Source organism: Corvus brachyrhynchos, unplaced genomic scaffold (assembly GCF_000691975.1).
Source record: "Corvus brachyrhynchos isolate BGI_N302 unplaced genomic scaffold, ASM69197v1 scaffold425, whole genome shotgun sequence".
Lineage (NCBI taxonomy): Eukaryota > Metazoa > Chordata > Aves > Passeriformes > Corvidae > Corvus > Corvus brachyrhynchos.
In genome coordinates this window covers 171,582-188,635 of record NW_008237896.1, presented here as the reverse complement: position 1 = coordinate 188,635, position 17,054 = coordinate 171,582, and the positions used below count along the sequence as shown (strand labels likewise).

The 17,054-nt window shown below is 41.8% G+C and overlaps 1 protein-coding gene across 3 annotated transcripts in view; it reads left to right on the top strand.

Moving 5' to 3' along the window:
* Positions 1–17,054, top strand: part of KDM1A (lysine demethylase 1A) — a 74,594-nt gene that overhangs the window by 1,845 nt on the left and 55,695 nt on the right. For all 3 annotated transcript variants that reach the window (XR_001861560.1, XM_017732915.1, XM_008632597.2), the window contains exons 2-6: positions 5,812–5,898; positions 6,510–6,626; positions 9,914–10,066; positions 13,922–14,063; positions 16,357–16,517. Coding sequence is in view for 2 of the 3 variants with exons in the window: in XM_017732915.1 (XP_017588404.1) it covers positions 5,812–5,898; positions 6,510–6,626; positions 9,914–10,066; positions 13,922–14,063; positions 16,357–16,517 (660 nt within the window). In the remaining variant the exon portion in view is untranslated. The remainder of the gene's footprint in view (positions 1–5,811; positions 5,899–6,509; positions 6,627–9,913; positions 10,067–13,921; positions 14,064–16,356; positions 16,518–17,054) is intronic.

The window sequence follows — 17,054 nt, the reverse complement described above, 5'->3', positions numbered from 1 at the left end:
GGGGGGGCGGGGCGGCCCCGCCCCAGGCCCTGCTCGGGCCAGGCCGGGCTGGACCACAGCCATCCTGGGGCCGATGGGCCCTGTTCCACCCACAGCCCCCGCCACAGCCCTGCTATATGCAGATGGAATGGCCCGGCTCCCCCTCTCCAGTTCGGCCAAGATTCAGCTGAAGCTGCCCACCGATGCCCGGCAAAGGTCATGTGACCAACATCGATAATCGAAATTCCAGCTGCAAGGCCGAGGTGAGATTAACCCTTTTAGTGCTGTGAAGAGCTGAAAACCTGAGGGAGGAGAAAGAGGAGATGCTTAAAGCTGAAATTCTGTTGTGAAGCTGTGAGGTATCAGAGTACCCATTGTAATTTCATGAAGGCATGGGGGCTGGAGTGTTCAACTTGTACTTGTGAGCAAAAGCACCTGCGCTGAGATAGGCAGATGCTGACGCAGCTGTAATTTGATGAGAAGTTTGAACAGGGAGAGATGGAAGTGATGAGGACTTTTGCTCCAAATGGAAAAGGAGAAGACCTCAGTTCCTAGAGATGCTCCCAGAGATAGTCCTAGAGATGAAGATGAGGAGGACCCTTTGCTCCCAGGGAAGGAGGAGGACCTCTATTCTTAGAGATGAAATGCTCCCAGAGATGGTGAAGAGAACTTTTGTTTCTGGACGGCTCAACCTTAAAATTGCACCCCAGTAGCTCAAGAGTGGACCCTTGAAAGCAGTTACGGGAAAAGCTGCAAGTCGTGGGAGGGGGACTCTCACATGATGCAAGCAGAGAACCAACCCAGGTGGCTGTCTCGTGATAATGTCTCCATAGTATGAGCAAGAGAGACTCCTCTTCCTAAATGGACTGAACAAGGCTATTATGGAAATGGTAAACAGACTGAACATCTCAAGGGTTGTCTTTTTTACATTGTCAGTGGGAGAAGGGAGAAAGGTGGGGGGCGGAGAAGAGTTCTGAAGGTGTGGTATGATTTTATTTTTCCTTTTTCCCTCTTTTAGGTCTGTTAATAAACCACTTTATAGTCTTTCAAGTTTGGTGCCTGCTTTGCTTTTCTCCTAGTTCTTATCTCACAGAAGGTAAATAGTAATGAGTATTTTGGACCAAACCACTACACTAAATTGGTGCTTCTGCCCGGTTACAAACCGAACCCGCTACAGTACCCTTGGCAGGTTTGCAGCTGACACCAGTCTCAGTGGGGCAGCAGATGGGCAGGAGGGACAGATGCTGTCCAGGGTGACCTTGATAGGCTGAAGGAATGGGCTTGTGTAAACGTCACGGAGTTCAACAAGGCCAGGTGCAAAGTCCTGCACCTGTCTCAGTTCAATCCACAGCACCAGCGCAGGCTGAGGGATGAGTAGATTGAAGGCAGCCTTGTAGAGAGGGACTTCAGGGTCCTGATAGATGAAAAATTGGACATGAGTTGGCAATGTGTGATTGCAGCCCAGAGAGCCAACCGTGTGCTGGGCCAATCCCCAGCAGCATGGGCAGCAGGGCGAATCTGCCCCTCTGCTTCACTAAGGTGAAGACCCCACTTGCAGTGCTGCCTCCAGCTGTGGGGTCTCCTGTGCATGAAAGACATGGACCTGTCAGAGTGGATCCAGAGGAGGCTGCAAGAAATGGTCAGAGGGCTAGAGTGCCTCACCTTCAAAGACAGGCTAAGATAGTTGGGGTTATTGGGAGCTGGTGGTAACCCACAAAAGGCTGTCTCTTCAATCATCCAAACTTTACACCATTTATACATATTAGCAAACAAAATTGTGGTTCATTAACTAAAATTTACATAGTTCTTTTATTAATTAGTATTCTACCTTCTGTTGATTAAATTATTCTTTTGCTTCTCATGCTAATTCTCAGTCTTTCTCTTGTGAGTCAATGGGTTTCTTGGGTCGGTGGTCCATGAGTCACTGGTTGTAATCTGCCCCTGCTGGAATTACCTGTTACCCAGTCAGAGCTGATTAGCTTTCTTGGTTTCATCTTAACTTGGGGATTCTGCCAAATGTCCTTGTGGTTCAGAAATTCAGCATTCTCTCCTGTGTACATCCTTCTGCCCAAGCTTTGGTAATGTTTCCCTGGGGCTGAGATCATTAATGCATATCAAGCCCCTAGACTTTAACAAGGCATTTCTACAAACAAGTAATTTTTCTTTCTAACGCCTGGACATCATGGCGAGGCCTTAGAGTCCCTTGCAGTACCTAAAGGGGTTCCAAGAGAGCTGGAGAGGGTCTTTGAACAAGGGCCTGGAGCGACAGGACAAGGAGGGATGGCATCACAACAGACAGAGGACAGCATTAGCTTATAGGGAAGAAATTCTTTCCTGTGAAGGTGGTGAGGCCCTGGCACAGACTACCCAGAGAAGCTGTGGCTGCCTTATCCCTGGAAGTGTTCAAGTTGGATGCAGCTTGGGGCAGCCTGGTCTGGTGGAAAGTATCCCTCCCTGTGGCAGGGGGATTGGAACAAGGTGATCCTTAAAGTCCCTTCCCACCCAAACCATTCTGTGGTATTTAGAGGTTCTTTCTTACCCAAACCATTGGGTGATTGTGCTTGCCTGTGTAGGAAAAGCATAGCTTTAGCTTTCTTTTGTGACATTTTCTTTCTGTTCCATCCCTGTTTCTGTAATAACAAATCCACAATGATTTTAGCAGCTGATTGATTTATTAATGAAATTAGTGCATCCAGCTGTCTTCCACACCTGAGCCACTGAATCCAGACTATGCTGTTGATTTCTAAGCAGCAGCCAAAGTCAGTTACTAAGCCAACAGGCATCTTTGTTTGTATGTTGTTCCACTGTTTCAGCTGTGATGGTGATAGCTAGAAAATAGGTATGTCTCAAACTGCTGCCGCCATTAATGAATTGATTGTGTTGCAGTGATGCTGATGTACAAAAGCTAAGTGAAAAACTGTGGAATATGTGAGTTAAAGCTTCGAGCTAATTATTTGAGTACTGGCCTGAATAAAGAAGTTTTGGAGCAGTCTGTTTCCACATCCTGCCCTTGGGTTACAACAGCTCCAGGCAGTGCTCCATACTGGGGGCAGAGTGGCTGGAAAGTGGCCCAGCAGGTAAGGACCTGGGGATGCTCATGAACATGAGCTGGCATGTGCACAGGTGGCCAAGAAAACTGGGGGCATCCTGGCATGTAGGGGGCCAGTCTCTTCTTCTCCCAGGTGACAAGCGACTGCACCAGAGGAAATGGCCTCAAGTTGTGATAGAGGAGGTTTAGATTGGATATTATATTTCTTCACTGAAAGGGTGGCCAAGCACTGGAACAGAGAATAAGGGGAAACAGTCTCAAGTTAAACCCTCCTCCAGGGGAGATTTATCTGGGATGAGAAATTTCTCCAGTCTGCCCAGGGCCCAGGTGGAGTCCTGGAGGGATTTAAAAAATATGCGAATGGGACGTGGGTCAGTGGTGGGCTTGGCAGTGCTGGTTTGGACTCAATGATCTTAGAGTGATTTTCCAACCTAAAGTTTCTATGACTATATTCTGCAAAGTGGATATAGCCCTTGTGTAGGGTATGTACAGCTTTTCTACATGTCTGTGATGGTGAGTTATTGTTCCTGTATGTGATGCTGAGGTGTGTCTTTCTATTTCTCAGAATCTGTCCTGCGTTTATCAGATTCCGTCTGAAGTGAGGTGGCCTTCGCTGTCTGGGTTTGTCACTTTTTTTGAGCATAAAATACATTCTTTTTTGGCTTTGGGAACGGCCTGAACTTGAAAGAGGCTATTGTGGCCAAAGTTGATGAAACTGAATGCCAGTTTTGCAAGCTTTTGCCTTTAATAGGTTGAAGTATGATTCATTAACCCAGCAAATTAATTGAAGGGGAGATGCTGTGTTAGAATTACTAGAATGCTTTATTTCAGCCATTAATGATTTGGGTTTCTTTTTAACTAATTAGTATCAACAACATGCTAATAGCTATCTTTGTTGAGGGTGATACTTCTGGGACTGTCAGGTCTAAAACCTACAGGTAGTCTGTAGAGGAGGAACAAACTTGCTCTTACGGTTACAAAACAAGGAGAGTGGAGCTTCAGTGTTGAGTATTCAATACCACCATGTCATGTTGGAAGAGGGGATGGTTTTCATCAGGAAAGATGAAGTGGAAGGGTCGTGGTTCTTTTTGTCTGGGGCTTGTGAGAGGAGAGAGTGCAGGGCGGGGGTTCCTGCAATACCCGCAAGGCCACTGCCACCTGCCATCGCTGCCACCTCAGATAGAAGGAGCCGCTGCACCGCAGGTCGGAGCCGCCCCGGATTGCGCAGCCACCGGGGAGAGGGATTGTGCCTGAGACCGCGCCGTGCTGCCCCTGGTACTGCCGCCCATGGAGAGATGTAGTGGGACCCAAGGCCTGCCAAGTGGCATGGAGTGAGCAGCTTGTCAGCATAGTTCCTTATTAAAACTAGCTCTTCAGGTTTTGTTTAGTTCATTTTCCATTGTTTCCAGGCTGGGGGGAGGTTGTTGAGCGGCAAGATCCTCTCCGGTGTGCTGCCTTTGTTCTCCTGGGTGTAGCGTGGCAGGCAGTGTACTGGACAGCCACCGTTTTGCTTTTGTGTGGAAACAACGTCTGTCTTCAGGAAGCAATTTTGTTTGTTTGGTGGTAAATACTGTTGTGGGTGGAACACTCTCTTTTGTGCCCTCTTTTATTGATACTGTTGTGTTTATTCACATTGTTCTTTGTTTTCTCAACCCAAAAGGTCTAGCGCCGAGGTCCTCTGCCATCTTGTTTTTGCCCTAGGGGGGACCGGGCAATATCTTGTCTTTGCTGGTTAAACCAGTTCTCTCTTTTGTACAGGTTGTTTTTTTTTTTTTTTTAGTGTTGTGTTTACTGCTGTTTTCTTTAGTAAATTGTGACTCTAATGTATAATCACTCTGAGTTGGGTTTTTTTCTTGTTCCCCTCCACTATTGAAAGGGTACAGTTTAAATGGCTTTAATTTCTATGCTGAGCTTTTAAAACCACCACACTTGCTTTGATCCTTTCCATCTCCTGCTGACACTGAAAATGCACCCTAACAATTAGGTTGTAAGAGTAAGCCTTTTCAAAATAAATAAATAACCCCCTGGCATTATCAGTATTGGAAGGCTGCTTACTTGAAAAGTGATTTATATATATATAGTGGATGCATCACTTGCTAAGAAGGCAAACATGAAATATTTACAAGTTGAGCTGATAAGAAATGCTGCCAGGCCTGGCCGTGAGCTGCAGTGAGCTCTTGCTTCAGTAGCTCTAGCTTGGGCGTTTCTTTGATGGTGGTGTATCCCAAATGTTCACTCCCTGTTCCTTGGCAGCCAGTATGTCAGGAGACATTGGGAGCAGGCACAAGGAGGAGACCATGAAGCTTTCTTCAAAATGGCTATAACGGCTCCAGTAGTGAAAATGAAATTGGGGCTTTTCTCTGGGCAGGGAACACAGGTGAACCTCTGCTCTGGGAGAGGAGGGTGGCTCCTCTTCAAGACAAGAGGCTGCAGTATGGATATATGTATGTATATGGGTATATGTATACGTAGATCTTCTGAAAATATACCTTATGTCTGAGCCAATATAGCAGCAAAGTCTACAGAAAATAGGCTTGGAAATATGCTAGTATTTCACAGGAAAAAAAGAAATTACCTTCTCTCTACTTCTGTAAAGTAAAAATTAACTATTGCCAGATATTCCAGGCTTGTTTTATCACTGTTAAGATCAGAGGGGTGGCAAAAAGCTAATTATAAAACTTGTCTTATTCACCCTTAAAGGTTCTTACCATGCTGAAATTTTAGTAGACTAAGATGACAGTGTGTTTCATACTGCCTCTGTGGTATGTGGTTTTGTTTTCAAGATGATTCTCCTCTGTGGAGGAATTCCTTTTCTCTGGAAACTGTCTGGTCAGATCTCTGGTCGTGCTGGGTTTGGACCAGAATATGAGGTAAGTAGGCCTTAAATTTCTGTGAAAGTATTTGGTCCCTACTGCAATAATAATTTTAATTTTTAAGTTGGTGTTTAGTTAAAAGTGAGATGTAGCTAACCTATAATATAGTAAAAAGAACAGATATTTTCTGGTGCCCACAATGACTGTGTGATTCTGAGAACAGGTAACAGTAAATTAGCTTGCTTTTAAATTAGTTTACTAATTAAAACAGCCTTATATGTTAAAAGCAAAGTCTGGTATCTGCTTGAATCAAATGAGGTGGTGGGCTGGGTTTTTGGGAGTTCTTTATTTGGGTGTTTTCTTTTTACTGGTACTAGAATTGATCTACCTGCGCACTAAAAGGGTAAGAAGTTTGAGGCTACTGCTTATGTTGCCTTTGTGCCGTGGATGAAGCATGTATCCAAATTTGTGTTCCAAATCCTTAGTAAGCTATTATAGTGAGCAATAATCTAATCATCATGAAAAAGTTAATTCTGTGAATTTATCTAGCATCATCTTCTAACTGGTTTCAGTTAAGTCACTGACCTAAAAGCCATTTTTAACATCCAGAATATTTGTTAGTATGGGTCAGTAAATATCAGGTGGTTTTCTTTTGTTTTGTTTTTCAGATTGTTCAGTCATTGGTATTTCTACTGCTTGCAACACTCTTCAGTGCAGTGACTGGTCTCCCATGGAGTTTGTATAATACATTTGTCATAGAAGAGAAACATGGCTTCAATCAACAGGTATTGCAGAGAGCACTTGTGCTGACCTGATGGGTTCAGATTGGTTAGGTAGACTGGTCTGTCCATATCTGTGCCAAAGATCATTAGTTTTAGGGACATTTCTACTCACACTGCATAAGAATCAGTTTTATCAGTGGCTGTTGCAGGAGTGCCCATGCAGCAGCAGGCTGTGTGAGCCCATGCCTCTGAGCATAGAGATGTGTGTTCTAGGGGTGGGACAAAGAATGTTTCATGCCTCAGCTGTTCATTTTTGGATGAACCCTCCATCTGCCTTTCCTGAGAAGTTTGGATCATTTGCTTGATAGGGGCACTCCTGATTTATGATCAATGCCCAGGTGAAAGGAAACCAAGAAATTACTTTCCTTCTCATTTTGTTTCACTTACTGATTTCTTAAATCAGTCTTTACTAGATTGGAGAATTCAGCTCTTCATTTGTACCTGTGTTGGGTACCCATATAATATCAGCCCTGGTTTTCTTAATTGCTTTTACCAACTTGGTTTCACCTGTGTCAGCATCAGTTTCTCATGAGATGAGATATTCTTTCTGAGAGAAGAACCTCAATCTGGGGCCCATCATTAGCCATTTCATGCCAGAGCATAAGATTTGTTTTCTGCTTTTGGAGCCAGCTGGTGTTGTCTACAGTACTTTCTGTTCCAAGTCTACTAGGAAGTTGTTGTTTGGCTGGTTTGTTTGTTTGGTTTTTTTGCATTAGAATGAAATTTAGATGGGTAGCAAATGTGGTTCATTTTAATATCAGTAGAGATTCTATTTGCCAATTTCATCTTCCAGTCTCTATGGAGGTGGGAAGACTAAAGAAGTGAAATCAGTTTGTTTCTGAACTCCTTATGTTCCTGGTAGATTGATACATTGATGCTTCTTATTCCTTTTTATAAACAAGAAAGGAAGTAAGTAATAAAAAGGGCTTTAAGTGCAGTGATCTAGTTTGCACCCTTTAAAACAGAAATGTGTAGATCCTGACACATCTGGTATTATTTTGATTCACATCAATTTATTTAATGGCATACTGTTTTCCTTCCAGGAAAGACCAACTATGAAAATTCTCACTGCACAGTTTTGCTGTTAAATCTGTGTGTTCCCAGAAAACAACAAGGCTGGTTTGGCTGTGTGTCCCCCCACCTCTGATATTTCAATACTGTGTCAATAGCAGCTCCTGCTCCAGGCCTTGAGAAGGAAATCTGAAGATTGTCCTAATTAGTCATAAACCTTGAGCTTGTGACCAACTCAGAACTCCATTTAGCTCTCTAGTCTTGTGTAAAAACCTCGTGATTCTAAAAACCTGTGTGTCACTTTTTTCTCACAAGCGAGGAGATCCTCACTGTCAGATTGAGGGTGCCCATTCATGTCCCAGGTGGTTCTGAGATACAGTCCTGGGGATCCTAATCCCTTCTGCAGACTTGACAGTGAGCACACTGCCAGGCTAGCGTCCTGCTCCTAGCAAGGAAGGAAGGAATGTTCCTGTGTTTCCAGAGCATGAGTCAATCAGTCTTTTCTCCACAGGCAATATATGTTTAAAGTATTTTGGTTGTTCTCTGGCTATCACTTCTGTTCTGCAGTCCCCAAAAATTGTAAAGGCTGGCAGAGTCCTAATTCTTGCAATGTGCTTATGCCCTGGCCTAGCCTAGCCATCCTTTTGACATTCTGAATCCTTAAACACACATCAAATGCCATCTCTCGCTCTTGTCTCTCATATCAGTCCTTAGTAGTTACATCAGGCCTACACCTTGATTGCTTCTCCTACCTTAGTGAGGAGTGAGTTCTGTATCGGTGCGGAATCTGCAAGCCCTTCATGTCCAGCACACAGAAGTCCAAAGACTGTAGAATTAGAGCCAATCAGCACAGTAGCTGATGGACGGAGAACCTGACTTGATCAGGCCCTGCCTTTCTGCAGAAGGAAAGTGTCAAATACTGCACTTAATAGCTTGGGCTTCTTTAAAAGTGCCTTGAGAGCTTGCAGAATCCATGTGGTTTCATTGTTGCTTTAGGCAAGGTAAGCAGTATTCTGGGTGTATCGGAACATTTACTCCCAAGAGCTGTGCTCTCTGCATGCTTCACTGTTGTCAGTGCCTAATCAAACAAGCAAATGAAGATGTGCTACTGACACCCATAGAAATAAAATGCTTGACTGAGCTACCTCATGGTCTTTTACAAGGGTTTTTTCCTGGCAGTGGTCATCATACTGAGAGCTAAAGGCTGAGTCCATGTCTTAGGTACCGGATGTCTTACAAACAGTCATATCTCCACCTTCCATTTCAGACTGATGGTCTGGGCCCCTTAGTGAATAAGCCAAATTCACACCTGGTACTGGCCCAGACTTTGGAATTCCTAGCAATGATTCTTAGCTGATCTTCAAATAGACTCTTCCTTCTGTAGGAGTTGCTTGCTGAAAATGAGGATTTTTCTCAAAGTCACATTTGCCTTAGGAAGCAAGAGACTCACCAAAGATGAAAGACACCATGCAATTTGCTAGCTCTACTCCTCCTAGATTGTGGAGCTGGAAGTAAAGAGAGATTTAAAATGAAAATACGAGCTAAACGGATTGTAGTTGACCTGTTTTTCTTTCAGAGCTTTTCAGTACAGCCTTGTTTGAAAGATCTTTACATACTAATCCTTTAGAGCTTGATGGGTATCTTAATTGTGTTGCAGAGTCACTAGATCAGATCATTCAGATAGAGGTCTTTGAAATTTCTATTGCTTCTGTTAAAGTTATGATACTTTTAAAGCCTGAGATAGCTATTTGGTAGTAACTGCATGTCAGTGGAAGCTTGGAGTAAAATGCCCAAGGTATTGCTGAAAATCTGTAATAGGATTTCTATATATTTCCAGTTAGGATAATTAGCTTAGTGGTAACCGAAAGTTAAGACAAACTGGGGCAGCTGTTTAATGAAAGAGAAAACATTTTCAGTAGCAGTGCTTCTTTGAGAGTTTCTTATTTTCTAAGAATCCATAATGTGTGGGATATAGATTGGTAAAGGAAGTAAGGGACAGATAAGCTTAAATTTTGTCTTCCTCCTTTAATGAATGTGCAACGCAAAAGGATGCTTTGGGTCAGGCCTTACTAAGGAAGAGTGTATCTGCATGGGCTTGAGTCCATGTGGTTGTATGGAGCTGCTAGAAAAGCTCCTTTTTGACTGACTCTGATTTTCTTATGACACTGGCATTGCTGTTTTGCCATTTGTCTTAACTGAAGGGATCAGTTCACTAACCAGAATGGCATGTTAATATTTACATTGACATATTACTGATACAATTTATCCTTTCTTTGCAGACGCTGGGATTTTTTTTTAAGGATGCTGTCAAGAAGTTTGTTGTGACTCAGTGTATTCTGTTGCCAGTGACATCCCTTCTGCTTTACATTATTAAAATAGGGGGAGACTACTTCTTTATCTATGCCTGGCTCTTCACATTAGTTGTTTCCTTGGTGAGTACGAGATGTTTGGGTTTCTTCCAGGTTCCAGCTTACTGGCATGGCTCAGCATGCTGAACCCAGCTGAAAGGAAAAGAAGAAAAATCTAAATCTCTTGTGAATTTTAATATCTACAAACTTTAACAGGGTGTCTTGCTCTCAATGTACTTGTTTAGGAATAATAGCTCATATATATTTGATAAATATATATGACGTTAATGTCATATATATTTAATCTATTTAATACTGGAGTGTCTTCATCAATTGAAAGATAAGCACTGAAAAAGCTTTAGAATAAGTACTGGAAATACAGCAGTATGCGGTAATAGGTTTTCCTTTCTCTTAAATACAGAAAGGGCACAAGGGCAAGTGCCAGCAGATTGGCAAGGCAAAGCAGATTGTGCTTTCATTAGTGGTGTTTCCATTGGGCATTTCTTGTAGGTTACTGCACAGGTCTCAGTGCATTGCTTGGTATTAAGAGAAGTAGCAATGTTTCATTGTTCTGCTTATATAGCTGCTTTCATACACTGAATTGTAGCTGATGTTTTTAGGGTTTATGTAAAATAACGTTTTATCTATATCATAAGTATTTGATACTTTCTATTGTTACTCTGAGGGCTGTATTTTTTGTCTCTTTCAGCATAGTGCTCTACTGCCTTTTTCCTCAATATACAAACCAGTGCTCACCCAAGGTAGAAATTACACAAGTACCATTGTATATAGTCATTCATTTTTAGATTAAAAAAACACTTTAACAAGTAAAAGAGTAAATGGCTATGTTACAGTGATGTAATAAAACGTGCCATGTTAGCCCAACAGTAAATATGGGTCAGTCAATCCCTAATTCTCAGCTGAAGTTCAGACTTCTGGGTTGGAGTGCACTATCAAGAAAATTTTAAGGAATATTTGTATAGGAAGTCATGATAGTTTTCTGTCTTAGGTTTCTAATTCATGACTTAAGTAAGTGTTGCTTTTTATCTTTATCTTCTCCCTGCTGCTAGATTCAGATCACCTCTATAGCTTTCTTGGACTTCTGATTTGTCAGGTTTCTCTCTAAAGCAGAGGCACTGGCTGGCTACATCTGTACAAAAATGTGATGATAATGCTGTGTGGGAGGCCACTGCAATTAACACAGGAAAATCTGATTTTCCACTTGCATAATCTGATAGCTGCATTGATTTTCTCAGATATGACAACGTGGAAGGAATTGTGGCTCATTTTAAGTCATGACTGCAAGCTTTTTCATAATGCTGTTTTTATGGGATACAGATCTCATTATCTGAATTGTATTTGTTGCTTACTAGCATTTTTGCTTCACTGATGCTTAACATGTAACTGAAGAAAAATATGTGTGGGTTAGTAGATTTCTATATGGCCATTAACTCAAAGCTTGATGACAACAGTGCAGTAGCAGAAGTGCCCCTCTTAGGTGGTAAATTCAGTTTAAGATTGCTACTTTGAATTATTTCAAGCTTTTGTTTGTTGGCTTAATTATACAATGTTTCTGTTGTTTTGTTATGCTGGCTCCTGCTTTTTCTAGTCCGGGTGTCCTTATGCTGTAACATATTCCCTTTTTTTTGTTCGTTTGGTTGGGGTTTTTTTGTTTTTGTTTGGTTTTGGTTTTTTGTTTGTTTGTTTTTGAATGCATTTTGAAAAATCACAGTGTTAGGTGTCAAAAATGCCAGGTCACATGTATTGAAATTACTGTAACAGAAAGATTTGTTCAGACAACAGTTCTTAAAGAGCTGGTTTTTTTCTTGCAAGCTTTGATCAGCAGCATACTCTTAAATCCTAACTCATCATTTGAGCTATTTCTCTCTCAATCTGTGTGAAACAGTTCATACTTACAACTTTTCCAGTGTAGCCTTATTATTTGCAAAATTGGATATTAGTTCTTTATGTGATATCCAGTTCATATGTTAAGTGTTTCATCTTAAAAGCTTTAAAAACTTGGTTTTTCATAGAAGGATTAAGTTGGAATTTTAAAATAAGTGATGAAAGATACAGGATTTTCTGAAATGGCCTGCCCTCATTTGTACACTGAAAGTGAAAAGATTTTTTATTTATCTTCCTTTATACCAGTCATTGACTGTATTTATTCTTGCTATCTTTTCTTAAAATATAGATTGTAAAAAATATTGCATGATCTCATATGAGAAACTTTCTGAATGCCCCTTTTGTAGTCTTTAACAAGCAGGTTGAGTAGAAAGATGTAGGTGAGTAGTACCAAGCACTAAATTTCAAGGTGAGAACCAGAACATATGCAGCTGAAGCCACGTTTCTCTCTCTCACTTTCCTATTACAAACTAGTACTTTATTTTTGCTCTGCCTGCAGCTTCCCATTTAGCTGTCCACATAGATTTTGTCCTGAGGTGCTACAGATATATTTTAGAACCTGATATAACAGGTTTTGTCTGTCTTTTACACAACAAAAGGTAGAAAATAAAACATCTTGACAGAGCTGCAAACTTCTGTACTGAAAGAATACTTAGCATTCTTGGCTTATTCTTTTCCTCTGGGCCCCCTCCACCCCTGAGGGTTAAGTGCATGCCTAGACAATTGGTGTGTGCCACCTCAACTTCATAGTGTTGCAACTGCAACTTTATAGGGTTTCAGGCCTTTATGTGTTTGTCTGACATGCAAAATCATCCAAAGGGGTATTAGATTTACCCTTTAGAGTCTGGTTTAGGGAAAAATTCCAGTTCCATAACTCTGTAATCAGAGTTGCATCTTCCTACTAGTCTGTTGTGCCTGCTGATACCAAGGCATTACAGAAAGATCTGAGATAAAACCTTATAATTAGTCCCCACATGCTATATGGTCTGAAACACTAGTCTGGAATGAAAAGCTGGTTTCTGTTCTATGAAATACCCTCCTACACCTTCTGCAAAATATCTGCAGAGGTTTAAGCCTCTAAAATGACAGCAACAAAAATAACTGGTGTTTCATATTGATGCCCTCACTTGCTGTGACTTCACAAAAGTTAGTTTTTCTGATTTTCTATTTCATTGGACTTTTTCAACGGTGCACGCACTGTCAAAAGTCCAGGTACGTGTTTTCAGTGAAATAAAACGTATCAAGATAATTTTGAAGTTAATGTTGATGTCCATTTGCCTCTCATGTCCTGTTCCTTTTTCACTAAGCAGAATTTAAACTTTTAAAATAAATAAATAAAAATAATTTTGTGAAGATCCAGAGTATGAGGAAAGGAAGTTGAGCTGTCCTTTCCATCACATTATTCTAGTTCTGGCTTTCTCAACTGGGCCGCAGCTGATGCCAGCTTAAAGAGATGCAGGTGCACTGCAGTGATGTTTTTGAGTCAAGGCTGTTAGTCATTGTGGAACCAGAGGCATCAGACAGTCAACTGCCTTGGCCCTGCCAACAGCTGGGAAATGGAAAGAAGACAGGGGACGTGAAATTTCTTGCCTCTCTTTAGACAGTTGCTTTGCAAGTTAGCAGGAATTAGTCCCACTTCTTCTATCTCCTGGTTCCTTCATCTCTGCAGCTGAGTATGAAACACTTCAGAGCTTTCCAGGATTGGTGAAGTACATGGAAGTGACAGCCTGTCACTGATGAGCTCCCTGCTCCCAGCTACCCAGAGGCCTTGTCTTCTGTGCTGTTCACACCAGTTTTGCTGAAGCGTGTAGGTGGTTTGTGCACCGGCACCTGCCCCATCCTGTTGCTGAACTGTGGACTGGCCACCAGACAAAGCAGCCCATAGAGAGCCTGGCCATAGATCCCACTTCATACGGGACTCTGCTTTATCAAGTGTTTTTTCTGAAATTATGCCCTCTTTTTGAACTTTTTGCTCCACCTTTAGTACTAAACACGTTTGCATGGCCTGTTCTTAATATCCACATGTGTTTGCAGGTGCTTGTTACAATCTATGCAGACTATATTGCACCTTTGTTTGATAAATTCATTCCACTTCCGGAGGGAGAGCTCAAGCAACAAATTGAAACAATGGCAAAGAGCATTGACTTCCCATTGACTAAGGTGTATGTTGTTGAAGGTGAGGTTTTGTTTTGTTTTTTTTAAATAAAAAGGCTTTGTAATTTTAAATATGTGGGGTTTTAGCATTGATTGTGGATGCCGTAGTAGGGTAGTTGCTTGCATTGCTCAGATACTGCAATACTTGCCAATGTCTGTAGCATTTTCCTGGTCTTTTTCCTGAAGCTCAGTGCACAGCCTGAACTCAGCCTCTGGTTGGAAGCATTGTCCTGGGTCTGTGGAATGGAAATACGCAGGTTGGTCAAGTCAGGGAGCACAGAAGTAGTTAAGATTACAATTTTAGAACTGTGAAACAAAGAAAATAGCTTTTTAATTTTTCGAATTTCAGTTTAGCCTTAATTGTCTCAAAGTCCTTGGTAAAACAGTTGAAAAAGTCTTGAAAATTAAAAATACCTATTTCACGGAGATGGTTTCTTATGCTGTAGCTGGATGGTCTCACACCTACTTTAGACAAATTCTTTTCACTTTCTAATACTGAATTTCTCAGGTTATGGAATATAACATGGAGCATGCCAGCTGCCATGTCACTTCAATTCCATGTTCATGGAGTACTTTACTGTTTGACATTTCCACTGTTACTTATTTTGCTCCTGTCTGAATTTGATTTCAGGGGCTTTCCCAAATTTTGTTTTGGTTTTGTGTCCCAACTGTGAGGCTCAGAGGTGTTTTTTATTGACGTTGTGAAAGCAGTATGAGATGGCATAAAGACCTAAAATGATAGAAGTTTGCTGTTGGAGAGGGTGGTGAAGGCTTTATCTAGCCTAGAAGCTGTGACTCAAAACTTTGGACTGGTCAAGTCCTGCCAGTGTTCTGCCTCAGTGCTGCTCAGAACCACTGATACACTTGGGGCACATGAAATGCTTCTCTTTTCAAGCCGAGCTAAAGCTTTTCAAGCTTGAGAGTCAGTGCAGGGGTTTGCTAAACAGGTACGGTTTTCCCAAATGTATTGCTGTCAGTATCCCAGCTTTTAACAATGGTAAAAGTGCCATGAACCAGTTGTTGGTACTGCAGCCCCTGTGCAGTGTCCTGTGTTGGCTTCTGCAGCATGTCTGCTTAAGTGCAGGGAGCTGCAGTGGAGGCTGCTAAAGCTCCAAATACTGTCCCACTCCCCCCCTTTTTTCTGTAGCATTCTTAAGAGTGTTGAGCCAGCACCATTCCCTTTTGGCATGGGGGACTGAATGTGGGAACATTTTTTACTGGTGTTTTTCTGCACTCTGTCTTGGCTCTTCCTGCTCCAGAACTGAATTCTTGGTAAAATGTGCAACTAAGTCCTTTACTTTCAGGGTTCATTCTGTAAGAGGCAGATTACAAGGGTTCCTTCTCTACCAATGTTTAGTGAAAGATGAAGATTTTTATTACACACAGAAAGGAAACCTTGCTATTCTGTAGGCGTTCAGATTTCTTCACTGGGCAGGGACCAGGTGCTGAGGCGTCATACTCTGACCAGTCCCTTCCTCTGTTAATCTGTCGTGGTTTGGTGCTGAAGGTCACAAAGACCATCTACAGGTTGGCTTCAAATCAATCAATGGATATTTGTGCCCTAAGGGGTTTATGCAGTTCATTCATTTATACTAAGTGTTTTAAGGCAAATGCCTTCCAACTTATCCTTTGCTGCAAAAAACTCAGGGGAATCCACATCTGCTCTCATGGAGACATCCTTCAGTCGTGATGTTGCTACAACTTCTGTCTATAAGGAAAAATAAGCTTTTAAATCAACTGAAACTGTCCACATTCCATGGAAAGAGATAAGTTTCTTGGCCCTAGGTGTATTGACGGTAGAAACAGTCCATGACTGACCTGATCTCGATAAAGGTAGCTGTAAAAAATGGCCTATTGCAAACAAAATAGTATTGCAGGACTGTGTTATCTGTAGTCCATCTCTTCTCCTTATCTGTTTCTAAAGTCTTCATATTTATCTGTTTACATTCATCTTTGCTGGCACATTTGAAAGAATTCTGCATAATTTGGCACAGGTTCTTTGCCTGCAGCAGTGTCAATGCAGAATGCTCTTTCTACTCTAAATCTGAAATTGCAATAGAATTTGCTTTTCTTCTTGGACACTAGGTGTTCAAGACTGCTCTTATGCTTTTAGTGATTACCTGCAACATTTCTCTATTGGAGTCATCATTAGATTTTAGAATATGCTTCAGCTTGCAAACAGATGTGCTTGAGTTTGTCTGCTGTTCATTTGGGGACTTTGAGAATTCCTCTGGAAGAATCTGGTCTTTGCCATACCTTACAGGCTTCAGTGCATGGGATTATTCAGATCATGGTGTTTGAATTTTCCCCATCAGGTTCTAAGCGTTCTTCCCACAGCAATGCTTATTTCTATGGATTCTTCAAGAATAAGCGGATAGTACTCTTTGACACACTCCTGGAAGACTATTCTGCTTTGAACAAAGAACCAGCAGAAGGAGAAGATGGTGAGAATGAAGAAACAAAGTCTAAAACCAAAGTGAGTTTGTTTTTCATTGTGTTATTTATATTAACTTCTTGGTGAGATATTCCCGTGTGTTTTCTAATGTGTTTTAAAGGTCCTGAGTAAGTTGCTAAAACCCAAACCCTAAGGATTTCAACACCAAAGTATGCCTGATTTGCTAATTGGAATTTCTGGGGCTGAGTTGTGCAGATAGCACCAGAGACTGTAAAAATCTGCAGGGGCTTTAGCAAAACATTAGTTCCCTGCATGTGAAAACTAGACCTTCCTTATAATTGTTTGAATAAGGGACCTGTTCAGGGTTTTAGCTCATCTTCTTCTCCTGGGACTGCCACATCAAAGCTTCCCTTTGAAGGAAATACTTTTAATTCTCAGTGTGTCATTTGTGTGCCTTTTACTGCATGCAGAGTTTTTGGTGCAGGAGGCACACCGCACAAACAGATCGCACATGTGCATCCTCTCATACCCAGAACAGGATGGTGGCCTGGCACTGGCCTCTCCTTTGATGTGCAGGTGCACATCATGAGTCTGCTGAAACAGCTGTTGTGGCCTCAG